Source organism: Dendropsophus ebraccatus, chromosome 5 (assembly GCF_027789765.1).
Source record: "Dendropsophus ebraccatus isolate aDenEbr1 chromosome 5, aDenEbr1.pat, whole genome shotgun sequence".
In the NCBI taxonomy this organism is placed as follows: domain Eukaryota; kingdom Metazoa; phylum Chordata; class Amphibia; order Anura; family Hylidae; genus Dendropsophus; species Dendropsophus ebraccatus.
In genome coordinates, this window is record NC_091458.1 from 161,898,726 (window position 1) to 161,920,478 (window position 21,753).

The 21,753-nt window shown below is 52.5% G+C and overlaps 1 protein-coding gene across 1 annotated transcript in view; it reads right to left on the reverse strand.

Annotated features, from left to right (window-relative positions):
* Positions 1-21,753, reverse strand: part of VMP1 (vacuole membrane protein 1) — a 106,090-nt gene that overhangs the window by 69,071 nt on the left and 15,266 nt on the right. Inside the window, exons 2-6 of the mRNA XM_069971800.1 lie at positions 12,838-12,945; positions 8,369-8,472; positions 7,813-7,948; positions 3,928-4,018; positions 2,629-2,739 (exon numbers count right to left, since the gene is read on the reverse strand). Coding sequence (XP_069827901.1) covers positions 2,629-2,739; positions 3,928-4,018; positions 7,813-7,948; positions 8,369-8,444 — 414 coding nt within the window. The 5' untranslated portion in view covers positions 8,445-8,472; positions 12,838-12,945. The remainder of the gene's footprint in view (positions 1-2,628; positions 2,740-3,927; positions 4,019-7,812; positions 7,949-8,368; positions 8,473-12,837; positions 12,946-21,753) is intronic.

Genomic DNA, 21,753 nt, shown 5'->3' on the forward strand with positions numbered 1-21,753 from the left:
AATGTTATATATCTATATGTCCTCGGGGGCCGCTTCCTTCCCAGTGGCCTCATGTCGGGGATTTTCTCGCTACCTATAGACGTGTAATTATAGAGGGAGAAACATTCAATAGGTAAGAGGAGAGCAGCTAAGATATATATACACCCCCAGTCTTTATAATGGTGGACTGAACAATAGGGGAGAGTGAATAATGCGTCCGGCCCCCGGGGACGACTCTACCAGGAAACGGGTGACTCATTCCGGCATCATCCACCAAAGAAAGAGAGAAGGCTGAGCGGGCGAGATCATCTCCCTCTCTTATCCTGCCTCCACAATGAACAAACCATCAGCCAGGAGCAGTCAGGGTTACACAAGAAGCCACAAAGCTGATTCATCATCCCTCATACACGTCCGTCACTGGGGAGGGGGGGGAAGTGATGGCGGCCGGGGGCTCAGGTCTCCGCACCCCTTCTGTACTTCTATGAGGAAAGTTCCCTGGATATTTGGGGGACGTTCTCCTCCCTCCATCACTTGCTGCTATCACACCCGCTGACAGTAAGTTGCTTCCTTCCTAACACTTTCATTATCCGGATTTTTTGTGGATCAGCAATGAAGGGGAAGGGGATAGAAGGGAAGGGGTTAAATGATCGCTCATCCGTGTTTTACAGATTTACAGACAATTTTTTTTCTCCGTAGAAATTAGACCTGCAAAAATTAGGGAGACTCCCATAGACTTCTATGGGACAATCTGTGCCGCAATGACGTACTGGAGCCTGTCAGTAACTTGTGTGAATCCCTGAGGTGTAAAACTACAGACCCATTGGGGTTAACAGGAGCCAGATCTGCAATACAGACAGAACTATGAAGGCGGCCAAGGGCATAGGTGAGTATAAGGGGAAACCAAACCATATGGGGGGTACAGGGAGACAGAAGCCAGCGCTGCGGGTACAGGGAGACAGAAGCCAGCACTGCGGGGTACAGGGAGACAGAAGCCAGCGCTGCGGGGTACAGGGAGACACAGAAGCCAGCGCTGCGGGGTACAGGGAGACACAGAAGCCAGCGCTGCGGGGTACAGGGAGACAGAAGCCAGCGCTGCGGGGTACAGGGAGACAGAAGCCAGCGCTGCGGGGTACAGGGAGACAGAAGCCAGCGCTGCGGGGTACAGGGAGACAGAAGCCAGCGCTGCGGGGTACAGGGAGACAGAAGCCAGCGCTGCGGGGTACAGGGAGACAGAAGCCAGCGCTGCGGGGTACAGGGAGACAGAAGCCAGCGCTGCGGGGTACAGGGAGACAGAAGCCAGCGCTGCGGGGTACAGGGAGACAGAAGCCAGCGCTGCGGGGTACAGGGAGACAGAAGCCAGCGCTGCGGGGTACAGGGAGACAGAAGCCAGCGCTGCGGGGTACAGGGAGACAGAAGCCAGCGCTGCGGGTACAGGGAGACAGAAGCCAGCGCTGAGGGGTACAGGGAGACAGAAGCCAGCGCTGGGGGGTACAGGGAGACAGAAGCCAGCACTGCGGGGTACAGGGAGACAGAAGCCAGCGCTGAGGGGTACAGGGAGACAGAAGCCAGCGCTGGGGGGTACAGGGAGACAGAAGCCACATGGGCCCCTCAATGGACGGACCTGCAGCCCCCACTCTAATCGTGACGGGGTCTCCACCATACAGCACTGTATAACTCTTACTTTTTACAGTGAACGAAACGGTGACCTATGGCCGACAGATCTAACACAGGGCTGCACTGCCATCTAGTGGTCCAGGAATGTCATTACACCCCATGGAAAGGCTACAGGGCCCGTGTGATGTGTGATGCTTTCTGTGTGATGCCGTCCGTGCTATGTGATGCCGCCCGTGTAATGTTTGATGCAGTGTATGATGCCGCCCGTGTGATGTGTGATGCTGCCCGTGTGATGTGCTATGCAGTGTGTGATGCCGCCCGTGTGATGCAGTCTGTGATGTGTGATGCAGTCTGTGATGTGTGATGTGGTGTGTGATGCCATCTGTGTGATGTGGTGTGTGATGCCATCTGTGTGATGTGGTGTGTGATGCCATCTGTGTGATGTGGTGTGTGATGCCATCTGTGTGATGCCGTCTATGTGAGTATACCAAGCTGATTATTAATAGTGCATTGAGCAGGGAACCTTCCTGATGCAACAGGAGTGACATCGCTCCACTGGGAGCCGCCATCCCGCTGCCAGGCAATCAGCCCGATCTCCTGGACGTTCACTCATTGTGGAACCACTATCCCCAACTGCTCTTCTCATCTGAGACATGCTGCATGCTGGGAAACCAGTGAGAAGCTTAGGAGCCCCTGACCCAGCGACCCCTGGGGGCCACAGGTGCCAGACTCTCTGGATTATGGCAATACTAGCTTATAGGGTTACCATCATCCAGCATCTCCCTCATGTGTCCCATCTCCTCCAGCCGCCATCTATGAATGAAGTAATAGGATTCTGGAGGGGCCACAGATTGTAGGACACAGTGTGAGGGTAGAGCTCCTCCGGACGTCCTCCGGTGACCCCTGACTGACGGCATAAGACGCTGACACATATCCTGTACGGGCAGCCATCATCATAAACATATCCCACAAAGCACAGGGAGGTGCCATGTCAGCGGCCTTGTACAACATACACATAAGTATAAGATATCTTACCAGGTAGAGAAGGAAGGTATGGAGCCCCGTTCCCAGTCCCACCGAGGACAGAATGCCTAAGCCTACCCAGTAGGCACACCATAAACATTTCTTCTCCACATACTGTACATACTGCAAAAGAAAGAGACGTGTGAGGGACTCAGCAACTCCACCAAACCTGCTGCTGCTGCGTGTGACCTTCTAGCATCTTCCATCAGCCGCCATTGATATTAGATGCCGCACAGACTACATACATCCATAGTATATTTCCCCATAGGCAGGATACATGTGCTATTACATCCATAGTATATTTCCTATAGGCAGGATACATGTGCTATTACATCCATAGTATATTTCCCCATAGGCAGGATACATGTGCTATTACATCCATAGTATATTTCCCCATAGGCAGGATACATGTGCTATTACATGCAGTTATTCCCCATAGGCAGGATACATGTGCTATTACATGCAGTTATTCCCCATAGGCAGGATACATGTGCTATTACATGCAGTTATTCCCCATAGGCAGGATACATGTGTTATTACATCCATAGTATATTTCCCCATAGGCAGGATACATGTGCTATTACATGCAGTTATTCCCCCATAGGCAGGACACATGTGCTATTACATCCATAGTATATTTCCTATAGGCAGGATACATGTGCTATTACATCCATAGTATATTTCCTATAGGCAGGATACATGTGCTATTACATGCAGTTATTCCCCATAGGCAGGATACATGTGCTATTACATCCATAGTATATTTCCTATAGGCAGGATACATGTGCTATTACATGCAGTTATTTCCCCATAGGCAGGATACATGTGCTATTACATGCAGTTATTCCCCATAGGCAGGATACATGTGCTATTACATGCAGTTATTTCCCCATAGGCAGGATACATGTGCTATTACATCCATAGTATATTTCCTATAGGCAGGATACATGTGCTATTACATGCAGTTATTCCCATAGGCAGGATACATGTGCTATTACATGCAGTTATTTCCCCATAGGCAGGATACATGTGCTATTACATGCAGTTATTCCCCATAGGCAGGATACATGTGCTATTACATCCATAGTATATTTCCTATAGGCAGGATACATGTGCTATTACATGCAGTTATTCCCCATAGGCAGGATACATGTGCTATTACATGCAGTTATTTCCCCATAGGCAGGATACATGTGCTATTACATCCATAGTATATTTCCCCATAGGCAGGATACATGTGCTATTACAAAAATGGATCACAAAAACATAGTGTGAACCCGACCGAACAGAGAAAAAAAGCAAACACCATACCTGTTGATGTGTTCCTTCTATATAATACGCCACTGTAAGACCTGACAGCAGGAGCAATAGCGAGCCCACCATGCCACGCCGGTGCCATAACCTGTGGGGGAGATGGAGACCATTGTTACAGCAAGGTAATACAGAGGATAGGGGACCGAGGCTGCCTGTGTACACTGTATGGCCGTGGTGTATACACTCTGTATGGCCGTGGTGTATACACTCTGTATGGCCGTGGTGTATACACTCTGTATGGCCGTGGTGTATACACTCTGTATGGCCGTGGTGTATACACTCTGTATGGCCGTGGTGTATACACTCTGAACACAAAAACTGAAAGGTCTATTTTATACGGCCACTATTCAGGTAACAGCAGCCGTATAGCATAGCCTGTGCTCACAGTGTACAGTACAGGTCCCTCCTGTATATCATAGCCTGTGCTCACAGTGTACAGTACAGCTCCCTCCCGTATATCATAGCCTGTGCTCACAGTGTACAGTACAGCTCCTGCCCGTATATCATAGCCTGTGCTCACAGTGTACAGCTCCTGCCCGTATATCATAGCCTGTGCTCACAGTGTACAGTACAGCCCCCGGCCGTATATCATAGCCTGTGCTCACAGTGTACAGTACAGCTCCTGCCCGTATACCATAGCCTGTGCTCACAGTGTACAGTACAGCTCCTGCCCGTATATCATAGCCTGTGCTCACAGTGTACAGTACAGCTCCTGCCCGTATATCATAGCCTGTGCTCACAGTGTACAGTACAGCTCCCTCCCGTATATCATAGCCTGTGCTCACAGTGTACAGCTCCTGCCCGTATATCATAGCCTGTGCTCACAGTGTACAGCTCCTGCCCGTATATCATAGCCTGTGCTCACAGTATACAGTACAGCTCCTGTCCGTATATCATAGCCTGTGCTCACAGTGTACAGTACAGCTCCTGCCCGTATATCATAGCCTGTGCTCACAGTGTACAGTACAGCTCCTGCCCGTATATCATAGCCTGTGCTCACAGTGTACAGTACAGCTCCTGCCCGTATATCATAGCCTGTGCTCACAGTGTACATACACCCGTATGTACACCCCAAAGTGCCCGCAATCTAATTATAAAGATGTTATACTGCAGTATCAGCCGGATGAACATCTGAGTAAACAGCCGCTGTTCATCCAGTGTGTGAACATGGCCTAAGGCGCTATCTAACTATGGTGGTTTCTGGGACCAAGACCGGAGCCATTTTCCATATGTAAATGAGGCTCGAGATGCCAGGTGTGGTCCCCAGCGTGACAAGTGCCCCTGGTCAGCCAGACCGGCCTGCCAGCTACTAACCTGCCCAGACTGACAGCCACTATAGCCTGACTCTTTACTCCTCTCCTGGGGCTCCAATGCGGGGGAGCACCCCTGGACACCGCAGCTTCAGTTACTTTATTTATATATCGGCCCTGGGGGGGGGGGGGGGGGGGGGGGAGGGGGGGACTAAGGAGAAGACATTTATTGTGCCCAGAATCCTGGTGAGAAGCCATGTGCAGCACTGGGATTATCCCCCCTCGGTACTATCAGGTACACGTACAAGGGTAGAAGCATCGCAGTATCCGGTCACACCTGTAATACATTGGGATGCGGGTGTTCAGCTCCCCACCCTTTATTACATAGCGCTGGGAGAAATGGTACTGCCTCACACCCTGGCCTGCTGCAGGAGGCCGCTACATAGACTTATACAGTCATAGACTTATAGGGGGGGCGCAGACTTATAGAGTACCAGTCACATGTGATCAGGAGATAGAGCCGGGGAGAGAGCTCAGCAGCAGCACCATCCACTCCTTGGCTGTATCTCCGTAATAGACAATTACCACAATGTAAGTCTACAAGGGAAGGGAGCGGCTGGCGCTGCTGCTACGGCACTCTTTCCCTGGCTGTATCTCTTAATCAGTGACACCTGCTGTTATCAGTGACTTCTGACATGTCTGATAACAATACAAACACGACACTATTCACACTGTGCAGAAGCGCGCTGCAATGGCTAAGATACAGGTAGCAATGAAAATCTCCCACCCCCCCCCCCCCAATTGTCTACACAATAAAGAATAAAGATACTGGAAATGGAAAAACTGCTCTAAAAACTTTTGTTGAAAGAAGAAGAAGAAAAAAAAGTGGTTCTTAGCCAACTATTTGATGAAACCGTGTTGGGGTGACCTCAGAGAGATGTGTATACGGGAGTCCTGGCTCTTCTCTTCCTGTCTGTAGGTCAGCCACAGTGGTGCGCGAGTGCGGCCATCACTGACTATATCATATGGTACTATGCCTGTCACTGACTACACCATATGGTACTGTGCCGGTCACTGACTATGTCATATGGTACTGTGCCGGTCACCGACTACATCATATGGTACTGTGCCAGTCACTGACTACATCATATGGTACTGTGCCAGTCACTGACTACATCATATGGTACTGTGACGGTCACTGACTACATCATATGGTACTGTGACGGTCACTGACTACATCATATGGTACTGTGACGGTCACTGACTACATCATATGACCAACTCTATCTACTGCACCCATCAACCAAAAGAACACCTGTAATCCCTGAATGCTGCAGGTGCTGTCACCTGAATAGACAGAAAGCCGGATAGGTGCCACCATTCCTTATACTGCTCAGTATAAGAGCAGCGTCTGCCTCACGGTAACACAATCCTACAGCGCGTCTCCTGCGTACAGCGGCAACAGTCAGCATACTGTCAGACAACAAACCTCTAGCTGCCTGCACACACAACGGCAGGTCCACAGCAGAAAATCCGCTGCGATACGGTGTGTGTGTGTGTGTGTGTGTGTGTGTGTGAAGCTACCCCTAAGGTTACTCTTGCTTCATTTCATTGGTTGACCGTGTCAAGTGGGCGGAGCTTCACAGCAATTGGGCCCCATCTCCTGGCTGGGCAGAGGGCTCAACTGTCATGAAGCTCCGCCCAGGTGACACTGTCCATATAGGAATAGGGCCCAACTGCTGTGAAGCCCCTCCTAGGTGACACTGTCCATATAGGAACAGGGCTCAACTGTCATGAAGCTCCGCCCAGGTGACACTGTCCATATAGGAGAGGGGGCCCACCTACTGCGAAGCCCCGCCTAGGTGACACTGTCCATATAGGAATAGGGCCCAACTGCTGTGAAGCCCCGCCTAGGTGACACTGTCCATATAGGAGAGGGGCCCACCTACTGTGAAGCCCCTCCTAGGTGACACTGTCCATATAGGAATAGGGCCCAACTGCTGTGAAGCCCCGCCTAGGTGACACTGTCCATTGATAAAATGAAGCGATTTTAGAGCAGAAAGAAGACAAAAACAAGTGTATACAGGTACATTTGGTTGTGCAGCATCTTGTGCCGAGAACAGCAGATAGAGTAAGGGGGGGGGGGGGGGATCCTGAAACAGACTGAGGTGCAGTATATGGAGACTGTAACCATTTTCCTATGTAATGTCCCACAATAGTAACAGGCGGATGCGGCTGTCACATGGCGAATATCATAGTATGAAAACAGGTGACAGGTGACAAGCCACATGAACCTCACGAGGCAGCTAGACAAGGTTACGGATGTTGTTTTTATAACCAGTCATCGCTCCCAGTCTTAAAGGGGTACTCTGAGTTGTCATTTTTAAGAAGACAAGAGAAGCTCTCTAGACATCTCCTCCTCCTCCGCCGCTGTCTCCTCCCCCGCCGACCCTAGGCTCAGGACTCCTTGTGCTCGGGGTTGGCGAGTGCTTTGCCCAATCAGCAGCTGACACAGGACACCACTCTGTCTGAGAGGGCAATGCACATCCTGACCATCAATGTTATACATCGTGTCTACCGTCATATCACACAGTACTGACATCACTAATGGTGGGATGTGGAGGATTCTTACTTCACGCTCCATTCCTTTAAGTTTATCAAGGTTTCCAGGATAAAATACTGCAAGGTAATGAACGGCTTCCTCCAGAGAACAACGCTCTGCCGCTCCTCGCGCTCTCGTCTTTTCTTCTCATTCAGGAAACTGGAATCTGTAAAATACAAGCCAGAAAAAAAGATGGTGAGACCCAGCCACTCCGGACCGCCGGGACCCAGCCACTCCGGACCGCCGGGACCCAGCCACTCCGGACCGCCGGGACCCAGCCACTCCGGACCGCCGGGACCCAGCCACTCCGGACCGCCGGGACCCAGCCACTCCGGACCGCCGGGACCCAGCCACTCCGGACCGCCGGGACCCAGCCACTCCGGACCGCCGGGACCCAGCCACTCCGGACCGCCGGGACCCAGCCACTCCGGACCGCCGGGACCCAGCCACTCCGGACCGCCGGGACCCAGCCACTCCGGACCGCCGGGACCCAGCTTGGCCCGGCCACCCAGGATGCAGCCACTGCGGGCGCCCAGGACGCAGTATTATAAGGTCAAATCAAATAATTTGTAGAGAGGTGAGGTACCTGTAAAGCGGCCGTTGTGCTGCTCCTTGGCCGTTCCCACGCGCCTCTGCTCACAGTCAGTGCCATTCTCTGCCATTTCATATATGTCAGCTTAACGTGAGAAACTTAGGAGTAAAATATATGATTTTATATGAATATATGATGGTGATTGCCGCACGTTCACACACATTATTACCGGGCGACATTGTGTATGGTTACAGTTACGCTGGGCGATTCATGGAGGGGGCTGCCCCCTACCTCCTCTGCCCAGCGCTGCTCTTGCCAGCCTTCTGCCCACAATCTTCTATGTTTCTAAGTCTCGCTGGTTTTGAGAAGTTTGATCTAGAAATAAATCCGTCAAGGAGCTCCTTAGGAGTGGGGACGTTCCTCGGCATGCACCGTCCGGCCCACCCGCCACCTCTTACGGTTACACCAATGCATATCCCAGTAGGCCGGCTCAAAGGATTCAAAAATGACAGAACTCAGAAGGATCCCAAGAGCAGCGCTGCATAGAGGAGGCTGCCAGAAACGGACGGCGTTCCCAGAAATGGACGGCGTTCCCAGAGACGGACGCACAATTTTAATTTCAGCCAAAATGACAAATTTCTCTCCATTTCTCCCCGGATCCATCTAAAAATCACAATTAAATCTAGAATTGTCTAAATTGTATTTCGGCTTTCTTTTTAGGCCATATCGCCCAGCCCTACCTGAGAGAAAAAGATCCATTAAAGGGGTTCTCCACCGTTAGAGAAACATGGCTGCTTTCTTCCAGAGACAGCAGCGCTCTTGTCTCCAGGTCAGGGGTGGTGTGCAATTAAGCTCCATTTACTTCAATAGAAGAGAGTTACAAAACATGCACCAAACTGCAGACCAGAACGGTGCTGTCTCTGGAAGAAAGCGGACATGTTTTTTTAGTGCTGGAGAACCCCTTTAATGGGCACTCAAGTTAACAGCATCATTCCCACCCTTAATCTACCGGCACATACAATGGATTAGGTTTGTGCTTTGGTAAATGCAGCCCCTATAGGTTCTGCTTTGGCTGCACACACTTGTTTATATGGACAGCAGGGGCAGCGAGGGCAGCAGGGGCAGGAAGGGCAGCGGAGGCAGGGAGGGCAGCAGGGGCAGCGGAGGCAGCGAGGGCAGCGGAGGCAGCGAGGGCAGCGGAGGCAGCGAGGGCAGCGGAGGCAGCGAGGGCAGCGGAGGCAGTGAGGGCAGCGGAGGCAGCGAGGGCAGCGGAGGCAGCGGAGGCAGCGGAGGGCAGCGGAGGCAGGGAGGGCAGCAGGGGCAGCGGAGGCAGGGAGGGCAGCGGGAGCAGGAAGGGCAGCGGAGGCAGCGAGGGCAGCGGGAGCAGCGAGGGCAGCGGAGGCAGCGAGGGCAGCGGAGGCAGCGAGGGCAGCGGAGGCAGCGAGGGCAGCGGAGGCAGCGAGGGCAGCGGAGGCAGCGAGGGCAGCGGAGGCAGCGGAGGCAGCGAGGGCAGCGGAGGCAGCGAGGGCAGCGGAGGCAGCGAGGGCAGCGGAGGCAGCGAGGGCAGCGGAGGCAGCGAGGGCAGCGGAGGCAGCGAGGGCAGCGGGGGCCAGAACCATCTCTGCCTGCAGGGAGAACAATAGAATAATCTCTATAGAACTCAAAGAAAGCTACAAGACTAAAGCCCCTATTACACGGGGGATGTGGAGAGCAAGCGAGCACCCTGTTAGATCAGCGCTCGCTTCCTCCTCATTCCCCCATACGCTCCCCCCACCCGTGAGCGAGGAGGAGCAGGAAAGAGTCGGCGCTTTGTGTAATAGGGCCTTCAGGGTGCTTTTACATGGGACGCCCGATCAATACTGTACACGAGCGCCGTTCTGCTACTGAGCCTACTACATGGCCAGATAAGCATTTAGCAAGGGCTGCACGGACATTGTTAGCGATGTCTGTGCAGCCTCTGTCTAAACAGTTTTTACATCACCTCCCCACACTCCCTGCCCTCTGTAGCTTCAGAGTGGTCCGCTACTCAGCCCAGACCATGACCGGTCATACACCCCGTATGCATCAGCTACAGCCCAGACAGAAGGAACCATGACCGGTCATACACCCCGTATGCATCAGCTACAGCCCGGACAGATGGATCCATGACCGGTCATACACCCCCTATGCATCAGCTACAGCCCGGACAGATGGATCCATGACCGGTCATACACCCCCTATGCATCAGCTACAGCCAGGACAGAAGGAACCATGACCGGTCATACACCCCGTATGCATCAGCTACAGCCCGGGCAGATGGATCCATGACCGGTCATACACCCCATATGCATCAGCTACAGCCCGGACAGATGGAAGTATAACCGGTCATACACCCCCTATGCATCAGCTACAGCCCGGACAGATGGAACCATGACCGGTCATACACCCCGTATGCATCAGCTACAGCCCGGACAGATGGATCCATGACCGGTCATACACCCCCTATGCATCAGCTACAGCCCGGACAGAAGGAACCATGACCGGTCATACACCCCCTATGCATCAGCTACAGCCCGGACAGATGGAACCATGACTGGTCATACACCCCGTATGCATCAGCTACAGCCAGGACAGATGGAAGTATAACCGGTCATACACCCCGTATGCATCAGCTACAGCCCGGACAGATGGAAGTATAACCGGTCATACACCCCCTATGCATCAGCTACAGCCCGGACAGATGGAACCATGACCGGTCATACACCCCGTATGCATCAGCTACAGCCCGGACAGATGGATCCATGACCGGTCATACACCCCGTATGCATCAGCTACAGCCCAGACAGATGGAAGTATAACCGGTCATACACCCCGTATGCATCAGCTACAGCCCGGACAGATGGAACCATGACCGGTCATACACCCCGTATGCATCAGCTACAGCCCGGACAGATGGAAGTATAACCGGTCATACACCCCGTATGCATCAGCTACAGCCCGGACAGATGGATCCATGACCGGTCATACACCCCGTATGCATCAGCTACAGCCAGGACAGATGGAAGTATAACCGGTCATACACCCCGTATGCATCAGCTACAGCCCGGACAGATGGAAGTATAACCGGTCATACACCCCGTATGCATCAGCTACAGCCCGGACAGATGGAAGTATAACCGGTCATACACCCCGTATGCATCAGCTACAGCCCAGACAGATGGAAGTATAACCGGTCATACACCCCGTATGCATCAGCTACAGCCCGGACAGATGGAACCATGACCGGTCATACACCCCGTATGCATCAGCTACAGCCCGGACAGATGGAAGTATAACCGGTCATACACCCCCTATGCATCAGCTACAGCCCAGACAGAAGGAACCATGACCGGTCATACACCCCATATGCATCAGCTACAGCCCGGACAGATGGAAGTATAACCGGTCATACACCCCGTATGCATCAGCTACAGCCAGGACAGATGGATCCATGACCGGTCATACACCCCCTATGCATCAGCTACAGCCCGGACAGATGGAACCATGACCTGTCATACACCCCGTATGCATCAGCTACAGCCAGGACAGATGGAAGTATAACCGGTCATACACCCCGTATGCATCAGCTACAGCCAGGACAGATGGATCCATGACCGGTCATACACCACCTATGCATCAGCTACAGCCCGGACAGATGGAACCATGACCTGTCATACACCCCGTATGCATCAGCTACAGCCAGGACAGATGGAAGTATAACCGGTCATACACCCCGTATGCATCAGCTACAGCCCGGACAGATGGATCCATGACTGGTCATACACCCCCTATGCATCAGCTACAGCCCGGACAGATGGAACCATGACCGGTCATACACCCCGTATGCATCAGCTACAGCCAGGACAGATGGAACCATGACCGGTCATACACCCCGTATGCATCAGCTACAGCCCGGGCAGATGGATCCATGACCGGTCATACACCCCGTATGCATCAGCTACAGCCCGGACAGATGGAAGTATAACCGGTCATACACCCCGTATGCATCAGCTACAGCCCGGACAGATGGAAGTATAACCGGTCATACACCCCGTATGCATCAGCTACAGCCCGGACAGATGGAAGTATAACCGGTCATACACCCCGTATGCATCAGCTACAGCCCGGACAGATGGAAGTATAACCGGTCATACACCCCGTATGCATCAGCTACAGGCCGGACGGGCAGATGGAAGTATAACCGGTCATACACCCCGTATGCATCAGCTACAGCCCGGACAGATGGAAGTATAACCGGTCATACACCCCGTATGCATCAGCTACAGGCCGGACGGGCAGATGGAAGTATAACCGGTCATGAAAACACTTGGTGCAAAGCAGTGAATGTTGTAAGAGGCGGCGAGGGCTTAATAACTATGGGGGGGGGGGGGGGTATCAGAAGCCGACACCACATACAGGACACATGGGGAAGCAATGAGGACTCTCCAGGTACCAGGGTTATCCTGTGCTGAAGATGTGCAAACAGACTGAGAAGCGGAACCTACCTCACACTCCAAGCGGCCACTTAAGGGATGGATGGACAAAGTTCTATCTGCCCTACTGTCACTTCTGAGACATGAAACGGAACCTGTAAGGACCGGTCCTCTTCAGTCCTGTATGGGGGAAACAAATGGTAACAGTCATATCACGTCCTGCAGTCCTCTATGGGGAAACAAATGGTAACAGTCATATTACGTCCTGCAGTCCTCTATGGGGGAAACAAATGGCAACAGTCATATCACGTCCTGCAGTCCTCTATGGGGGAAACAAATGGTAACATACATATCACATCCTGCAGTCCTCTATGGGGAAACAAATGGTAACAGTCATATCACGTCCTGCAGTCCTCTATGGGGAAACAAATGGTAACAGTCATATTACGTCCTGCAATCCTCGCCCCGGGGGAAACAAATGGTAAAACAGTCATATCACATCCTGCAGTCCTCTATGGGGAAACAAATGGTAACATACATATCACGTCCTGCAGTCCTCTATGGGGGAAACAAATGGTAACATACATATCACGTCCTGCAGTCCTCTATGGGGGAAACAAATGGCAACAGTCATATCACGTCCTGCAATCCTCGCCCCGGGGGCGGGGTATAGGAGATGGCATTCGGAGACAAAATTTGCACACAAGTGAATACAATGGGGGAGATTTATCAAACATGATATAAAGTGAAACTGACTCAGTCACCTCCAGTAATCAATCAGATTCCACCTGTGTGCGTATGTGTGTATATATGTGTTCGTGCGTGTGTATATGTTACACCAACAATCTAGATAACAGACAATAATGGTGCGTTTACATGAAACGATAATTGGCCCAATCGTACGATTAACGATGTCGGAGTAACGGTTTTTTTTTTTCATAACGCTCAGCGTTTAAACGGTACGATATATCATACGGAAATATTGTTTTGCAATCGCGCGCCCGCAGCCCGGCCCCCCGCTCATCCGCAGCCCCCTGCGCCGGCTCGATCGCCACCCCCGCCACCGCTCTGATCGCCGCCCCCGCTCCGGTCACCCCCCCACCGCGAGCATATGTTACCTGCTCCTCGCAGCAGGTCTTTGGACATCCCCGACTCCGCTCTTCAGTGCACTGATTGGCTGAAGAGGGGAGCCGGAAATTTCAATCAGTGCACTGAAGAGCGGAGCCGGGGATGTCAGAAGACCTGCTGCGAGGAGCAGGTAACATATGCCCGCGGGCCAGCGGGGGCGATCGGAGCGGCGGCGCGGGGGGCGATCGGAGTGGTGGCGATCGAGCCGGCGCAGGGGGCTGCGGATGAGCGGGTGGACGGATTATCGCACAACGACTGTTTACACGGAACGATCGGCGAATTTTTTGCGAACGACGATTTGATGACATGTTGAAAGTTCAAAACGAAAGATTTCTCGTTCGTCGTTTGATCGTTCGCTGCGTTTACACGTACGATTATCGTTCGAATTCGATCGTTATCGCGCAAATTTGCACGATAATCGTTACGTGTAAACGCAGCATAATACTGCTGTCACACATTTACTAGGGGGTAATTGATAACCTGGTCACCACCTGTAGCTGCTCAACAGATCTGTGGTTGAATGAACGATCAGTAAGGGTCCGTTTACACACACAGATTATCTGACCGAGTTTTGCAGCCAGAGCCAGGAATGGACTATAAACAGGGAACAGGTCATAAAGGAAAGACTGAGATTTCTCTTTTTATCAAATCCATTTCTGGTTTTGGCTGCAAAAATCTGTCAGATAATCTGTGTGTGTGAATATCAGCCCTAATAACATAGTAGGTGAGGGTGGAGCACACAGCTGTAATGTCAGAGGAGACGGAGGGATCAGCAGACATTAGGCCTTATTCACACGTTCTGTAATTTACGGATCCGTATTCCGTATCCGAGTTAGTGCACATTGAAGTCTATTGTCCTATTCACACGATCAGTAGCAGAAATGGATGAAAATAAATCCGTAAAAATAAAAGGACATGTCCTAGTGCGGACCCGGTGCGGGCCCAGATTTTTTCACGGATGCTCTCATTGACATCAATTGTCTACGGATTGTTTGCGGATTGCAACATGTTTGGCATCCGTATTTCCGTAGATAACTCATGCTCCTATTTGCACAGCAGTATATAGAAGTGCTGGGATCTATAGTTCTCCGGATCTCTGTTGCTGCACACCGTGTGCCGATTGTAGCAGAATCAGTAGACGAATGTATTGAGGCAGTGTTGGTGATGGTATATCAGGGAGCTGGGATCTGTAGTACTCCACAAGGTGAAGACCATACAGAAGGGTGCCTGCTCGGAACATTGCATACTTTATATTGTGCCGAATTTAGCTGACAGGCCATTCATTCACTGCTCACAGTCTCTCAATTGATTCCTGATACTTTCCTAACCTCATAGTAAACACCAATTTATTGAGCTAATTGGTAATGATGATTGGCAGCTGGGCTACAAAGGTACAAGTACCAATTACCTCAATAAATTGGGGTGTTTACAATGTAGTTAGGAAAGTATCAATGAATCAATTAAGAGCACTGAAGGCAGAACGGCACAGGAGGATCGCATAGGAGATCGCATCCTTACCGCAGGAGGGGTCTGATGCTGCAGAGGGGGTCTGATGCCGCCGCAGGAGGGGGGGGGGGGGTCTGATGTTGCAGGGGGGGGGGGGGGGGGGGGGGGTCTGATGTTGCAGGGGGGGGGGGGGGTCTGATGTTGCAGGGGGGGGGGGGGGGGGGGGGGTCTGATGTTGCAGGGGGGGGGGGGGGGGGGGTCTGATGTTGCAGGGGGGGGGGGGGGGTCTGATGTTGCAGGGGGGGGGGGGGGGGGTCTGATGTTGCAGGGGGGGGGGGGTCTGATGTTGCAGGGGGGGGGGGGGGTCTGATGCTGCAGAGGGGGTCTGATGCCGCCGCAGGAGGGGGGGGGGGGGGGGGGTCTGATGATGCCTGTAAAGACCAAGCACAGAAGTGTCCTCCTGCAATCACCATGGCAACTGGGGACGCTTCCGTGCTCGGGTTGGGATTGCAGGCATCATCAGACTTCCGTGCTTCCGGATGCAATACGGATGTCCAACCCGTAATTTTTAGCGGGTGGTTTCCGGACCCGAAAAAATTATGGAACGTGTGCATAAGGCCTTAGGGTCCATTTACCCACACAGATTATCTGACAGATTTTTGCAGCCAAAACCAGAAATGGATTTGATAAAAAGAGAAATCTCAGTCTTTCCTTTATGACCTGTTCCCTGTTTATAGTCCATTCCTGGCTCTGGCTGCAAAACTCGGTCAGATAATCTGTGTGTGTAAATGGACCCTAATGGTGCGTTTAGACAGACTGATTTATCTGACAGATTCTTGAAGCCAAAGCCAGGAATTCCTTTATGACCTGTTCCCTGTTTATAGTCTGTTCCTGGTTTTGGCTTCAGAAATCTGTGAGATAAATCTGTGTGTGTAAATGTACCATTAATTTATTCCCTCATCTATCATCCACATCACTGGCGTCCAGGTCACCAACTTGGGGCCCTTTTACACGGAAAGATTATCTGACAGATTATCTGCCAAAGATTTGAAGCCAAAGCCAGGAATGGATTATAAACAGAGATCAGGTAATAAAGGAAAGCCTGAGATTTCTCCTCTTTTCAAATCCATTCCTGGTTTTGGCTTCAAATCTTTGGCAGATAATCTTTCCGTGTAAAAGGGCCCTTATCCTGAACAACCTCATTCCTCATTAATAACCATTACAACCAGCTGTCACACACACACTATAATTATATATATATACACTCACCGGCCACTTTATTAGGTACACCTGTCCAACTGCACGTTACCACTTAATTTCTAATCAGCCAATCACATGGCGGCAACTCAGTGCATTTAGGCATGTAGACATGGTCAAGACAATCTCCTGCAGTTCAAACCGAGCATCAGTATGGGGAAGAAAGGTGATTTGAGGCCTTTGAACGTGGCATGGTTGTTGGTGCCAGAAGGGCTGGTCTGAGTATTTCAGAAACTGCTGATCTACTGGGATTTTCACGCACAACCATCTCTAGGGTTTACAGAGAATGGTCCGAAAAAGAAAAACCATCCAGTGAGCGGCCGTTCTGTGGGCGGAAATGCCTTGTTGATGCCAGAGGTCAGAGGAGAACGGGCAGACTGGTTCCAGCTGATAGAAAGGCAACAGTGACTCAAATAGCCAACGGTTACAACCAAGGTAGGCAGAAGAGCATCTCTGAGCGCACAGTACGGCCAACTCTGAGGCAGATGGGCTACAGCAGCAGAAGACCACACCGGGGGCCACTCCGCTCAGCTAAGAACAGGAAACTGAGGCTACAATTATGTCTTAGAGCTGAAACACAGGTTTTTTTCTACACACACAGTCACTGAAAAATATATGCACCCAGAAGAAACTGAGCCACAATCACTAAACTCGGCAGAATTGTCGTCTGGCAAGAGATATGCAGACGATTAAAATTTTGGCAAAAACGATACGTGCGCTATGTGCATATGAAATGTACAGCTGGGACGGATGGTACTGTGATTAGAGACGCCGATGAGACATTACCAGCCCTTCAGACTATGAGAAGGGCCGTACAGTAGGCCTCAGAGAAGCAGGCTGGTCAACAGGCGTATCAGCCACCACCTCCGAGTGTTATGGTGGTTGTTCGGTGTTGGCAACAATGGATCACAGAAGGGAGAGTCTACCATCACGGAGAGTCATCACGTCCCAAGAACACAAATGATCACAAGGATCCCGCAAACATAAGAGCGGCCAAACCAACAATGTCACTAGCATCGATTCAGCCCCATTTACCACCTTCCAGGTATCCAGTGGTATCAAGGGAAACCATTCGAAGACTACTTGCCGATGCTGGTATACGGAGCCAACGTCCATTAAGACGCCTACCACGATTTGTTGGGACACGATCACCTATATCTATCTATCTATCTAGCCCTTGCTGCCCGATTATCGAGCTGTGTAATAGGATCAGTAACAGTAAGCGCTCACCTAAATTACTAATCGTCCCTTGTAATACGGCCCTGAATCTCCCATTGGGGAATAAATAAAGGGTTAATCTATTATTATGTGAAGCCATTGGCTTTTCTGTTTTACAGCACGATTGATGAATAAAAGTTGCTCTTGCATCCTGTAAAGCTAAGTAGCGTCACTGGCTACATGTATTATAGTGTAATCATGGAAAGCACCAAGCAGCTGCAGAAGAAAGTGGTGCCCGATGCGTCCTCTCAGGGGTGTCCGACACATCCTGCCAGCGGCGCACCACGCATCTCCCCAGTAGCGCCCGGCACATCCTGCCAGCGGCGCACCACGCATCTCCCCAGCGGCGCCCGACACGTCCTCTCAGGGGTACCCGGCACATCCTCCCAGCAGCGTCCAGCACATCCTCCCAGTGCCGCCCTGGCACATCCTCCCAGCGGCACACCACGCATCTCCCCAGCAGCGCCAGGCATATCCTCCCAGCGGCGCCCCGGCACATCCTCCCAGCGGCGCCTGACGCGTCCTCTCAGGGGTACCCGGCACATCCTCCCAGCGACGCCGCGGCACATCCTCCCAGCGGCGCACCACGCATCTCCCCAGCAGCACCCGGCACATCCTCCCAGCGGCGCCCGGCACGTCCTCTCAGGGGTGCCCGGCACATCCTCCCAGCGGCGCACCACGCATCTCCCCAGCAGCGCCCGGCACATCCTCCCAGCGGCGCACCACGCATCTCCCCAGCAGCGCCCGACACATCCTCCCAGCGGCGCACCACGCATCTCCCCAGCAGCGCCCGGCACATCCTCCCAGCGGCGCCCGGCACATCCTCTCAGGGGCGCCCGGCACATCCTCTCAGGGGTGCCCGGCACATCCTCTCAGGGGTGCCCGGCACATCCTCTCAGGGGTGCCCGGCACATCCTCTCAGGGGTGCCCGGCACATCCTCCCAGCGGCGCACCACGCATCTCCCCAGCAGCGCCCAGGCACATCCTCCCAGCGCCGCCCCGACACATCCTCCCAGCAGCGTCCGGCACATCCTCCCAGCGGCGCACCACGCATCTCCCCAGCAGCGCCAGGCATATCCTCCCAGCGGCGCCCCGGCACAACCTCCCAGCGGCGCCTGACGCGTCCTCTCAGGGGTACCCGGCACATCCTGCCAGCGGCGCACCACGCATCTCCCCAGCAGCGCCCGGCACATCCTCCCAGCGGCGCACCACGCATCTCCCCAGCAGCGCCAGGCATATCCTCCCAGCGGCGCCCCGGCACATCCTCCCAGCGGCGCCTGACGCGTCCTCTCAGGGGTACCCGGCACATCCTCCCAGCGGCGCACCACGCATCTCCCCAGCAGCGCCCGGCACATCCTCCCAGCGGCGCACCACGCATCTCCCCAGCAGCGCCCGGCACATCCTCCCAGCGGCGCCCCGGCACATCCTCCCAGCGGCGCAGCACGCATCTCCCCAGCAGCGCCCGGCACATCCTCCCAGCGGCGTCCCGGCACATCCTCCCAGCGGCGCACCACACATCTCCCCAGCAGCGCCCGGCACATCCTCCCAGCGGCGCCCCGGCACATCCTCCCAGCGGCGCAGCACGCATCTCCCCAGCAGCGCCCGGCACATCCTCCCAGCGGCGTCCCGGCACATCCTCCCAGCGGCGCACCACACATCTCCCCAGCAGCGCCCGGCATATCCTCCCAGCGGCGCCCCGGCACATCCTCCCAGCGGAGCCTGACGCGTCCTCTCAGGGGTACCCGGCACATCCTCCCAGCGGCGCCCCGACACATCCTCCCAGCGGCGCACCACGCATCTCCCCAGCAGCGCCCAGGCACATCCTCCCAGCGGCGTACCACGCAACCTCCCAGCGGCACACCACGCATCCCCCCAGCGGTGCCTGGCGCACCCCCACCCCCCCTAGTGGGCTCATGCTTTTAGCGCACAGAAAGGCATCAAAAGGGGTGTGGCTTAATGCACAAAAAGCCATCAAAGTGGGTGCATGAAGACAGACCCTTTTTGATGCCTTTCCGTGCACTAAGCTGGGGTGGGTTTCAACTGGAAAATTTTTACTGGTAAAAACTTTTCTTTTATATTCTGTAAACTAAAGTTGTTTTTTAATCAGTTTTCAGGAATGAAAACTTTTTGGTTCTTCTGTTCTGGAGAGCTGGAAGGGCCCTATTACACGGGACAACTATCGTGCGTAAAATTATCGTTAATCGTTCACTGTAATTCCACATTCGTTCGCTCAAGTTCCGCACTTTTTCACTAATCGTTCAGTGTAATTGCACGTTGTTCATTGTTTTGCTGGGATCAGAAGGAATAAACCATCATAGTAACAATCATAAAACAATGACCATTGTTCTTTGTAATATGGTGAACGATTTAAGGCTAGTGGTGCGTTTACACGGAGAGATTTATCTGTCAGATTTTTGAAGCCAAAACCAGGAACAGACTATAAACAGAGAACAGGTAATAAGGGAAAGATTGAGATTTCTTCTGTTCTCAAATCCATTCCTGGTTTTGGCTTCCAAAATCTGTCAGATAAATCTCTGTGTAAATGCACCATAACGGTAAACAATCTCATTTGTGATCGTTTATCATTATGGTGCGTTTACACAGAGAGATTTATCTGACAGATTTTGGAAGCCAAAGCCAGGAACAGACTATAAACAGGGAACAGGTAATAAGGGAAAGATTGAGCTTTCTCCTCTTTCCAAATCCATTCCTGGCTTTGGCTTCCAAAATCTGTCAAATAAATCTCTCTGTGTAAACGCACCATAAGTCGTTAATTGTTAAAAATCCCTCCGTGTAATAGGACCCTAAGGGTAAATTCACACGGGCGGATCTGACGCAAGTCTCATGCTCAAAATCAGCAGCTAATCCGCAATACATGTAAGTGCGTGTTTGACTGCAGGTAAATCTACGTCTTCCTACATGCGATTTACCCCCAATCGCGTCAGATCCGCTCGTGTGAATTTACCCTAAGTCTGTGTAACGTTCAGTGCTTCTCCCATTGATCACATGGCAGACAGGAGCTGCATATAGGCTGGATCTCTCATCTATCAGGCGACAGCAAACAACCTGTAACCAGAGAAGACATATAGCACGGCCAGAAACCAGAAGATCCAGCTACACCGGTCAGTACACACAGCCTGGCCGCCCTCACGGCCTTATCTGCCATGTCACCTGTCTATTCTCCAGCCCTTAATATATAGATGTGAGTAAGAGATTATATATAATATATATATATAAGATATAAGATGAGAGCTGCCTTCAGGAGTAAAGGAAAAGCCCGGCACTCACCAAGTTCTTGTGTACTTTTATTGCGGTGTCACAACATACAGGTACAAACAAGGAGGACGAGGCCTTACTATTATTTATAGACCGTCCTTAATTCCAGAGCGCTATACAAGAGATGGGGGGGTAACAGACGGGAACAATACAAGAGATGGGGGGGGTAACAGACGGGAACAATACAAGAGATGGGGGGGTGTAACAGACGGGAACAATACAAGAGATGGGGGGGGGGTAACAGACGGGAACAATACAAGAGATGGGGGGGTGTAACAGACGGGAACAATACAAGAGATGGGGGGGTGTAACAGACGGGAACAATACAAGAGATGGGGGGGTGTAACAGACGGGAACAATACAAGAGATGGGGGGGTGTAACAGACGGGAACAATACAAGAGATGGGGGGGGGGGGTAACAGACGGGAACAATACAAGAGATGGGGGGGTGTAACAGACGGGAACAATACAAGAGATGGGGGGGGGGTAACAGACGGGAACAATACAAGAGATGGGGGGGGTGTAACAGACGGGAACAATACAAGAGATGGGGGGGTGTAACAGACGGGAACAATACAAGAGATGGGGGGGGGGTAACAGACGGGAACAATACAAGAGATGGGGGGGGTAACAGACGGGAACAATACAAGAGATGGGGGGGGT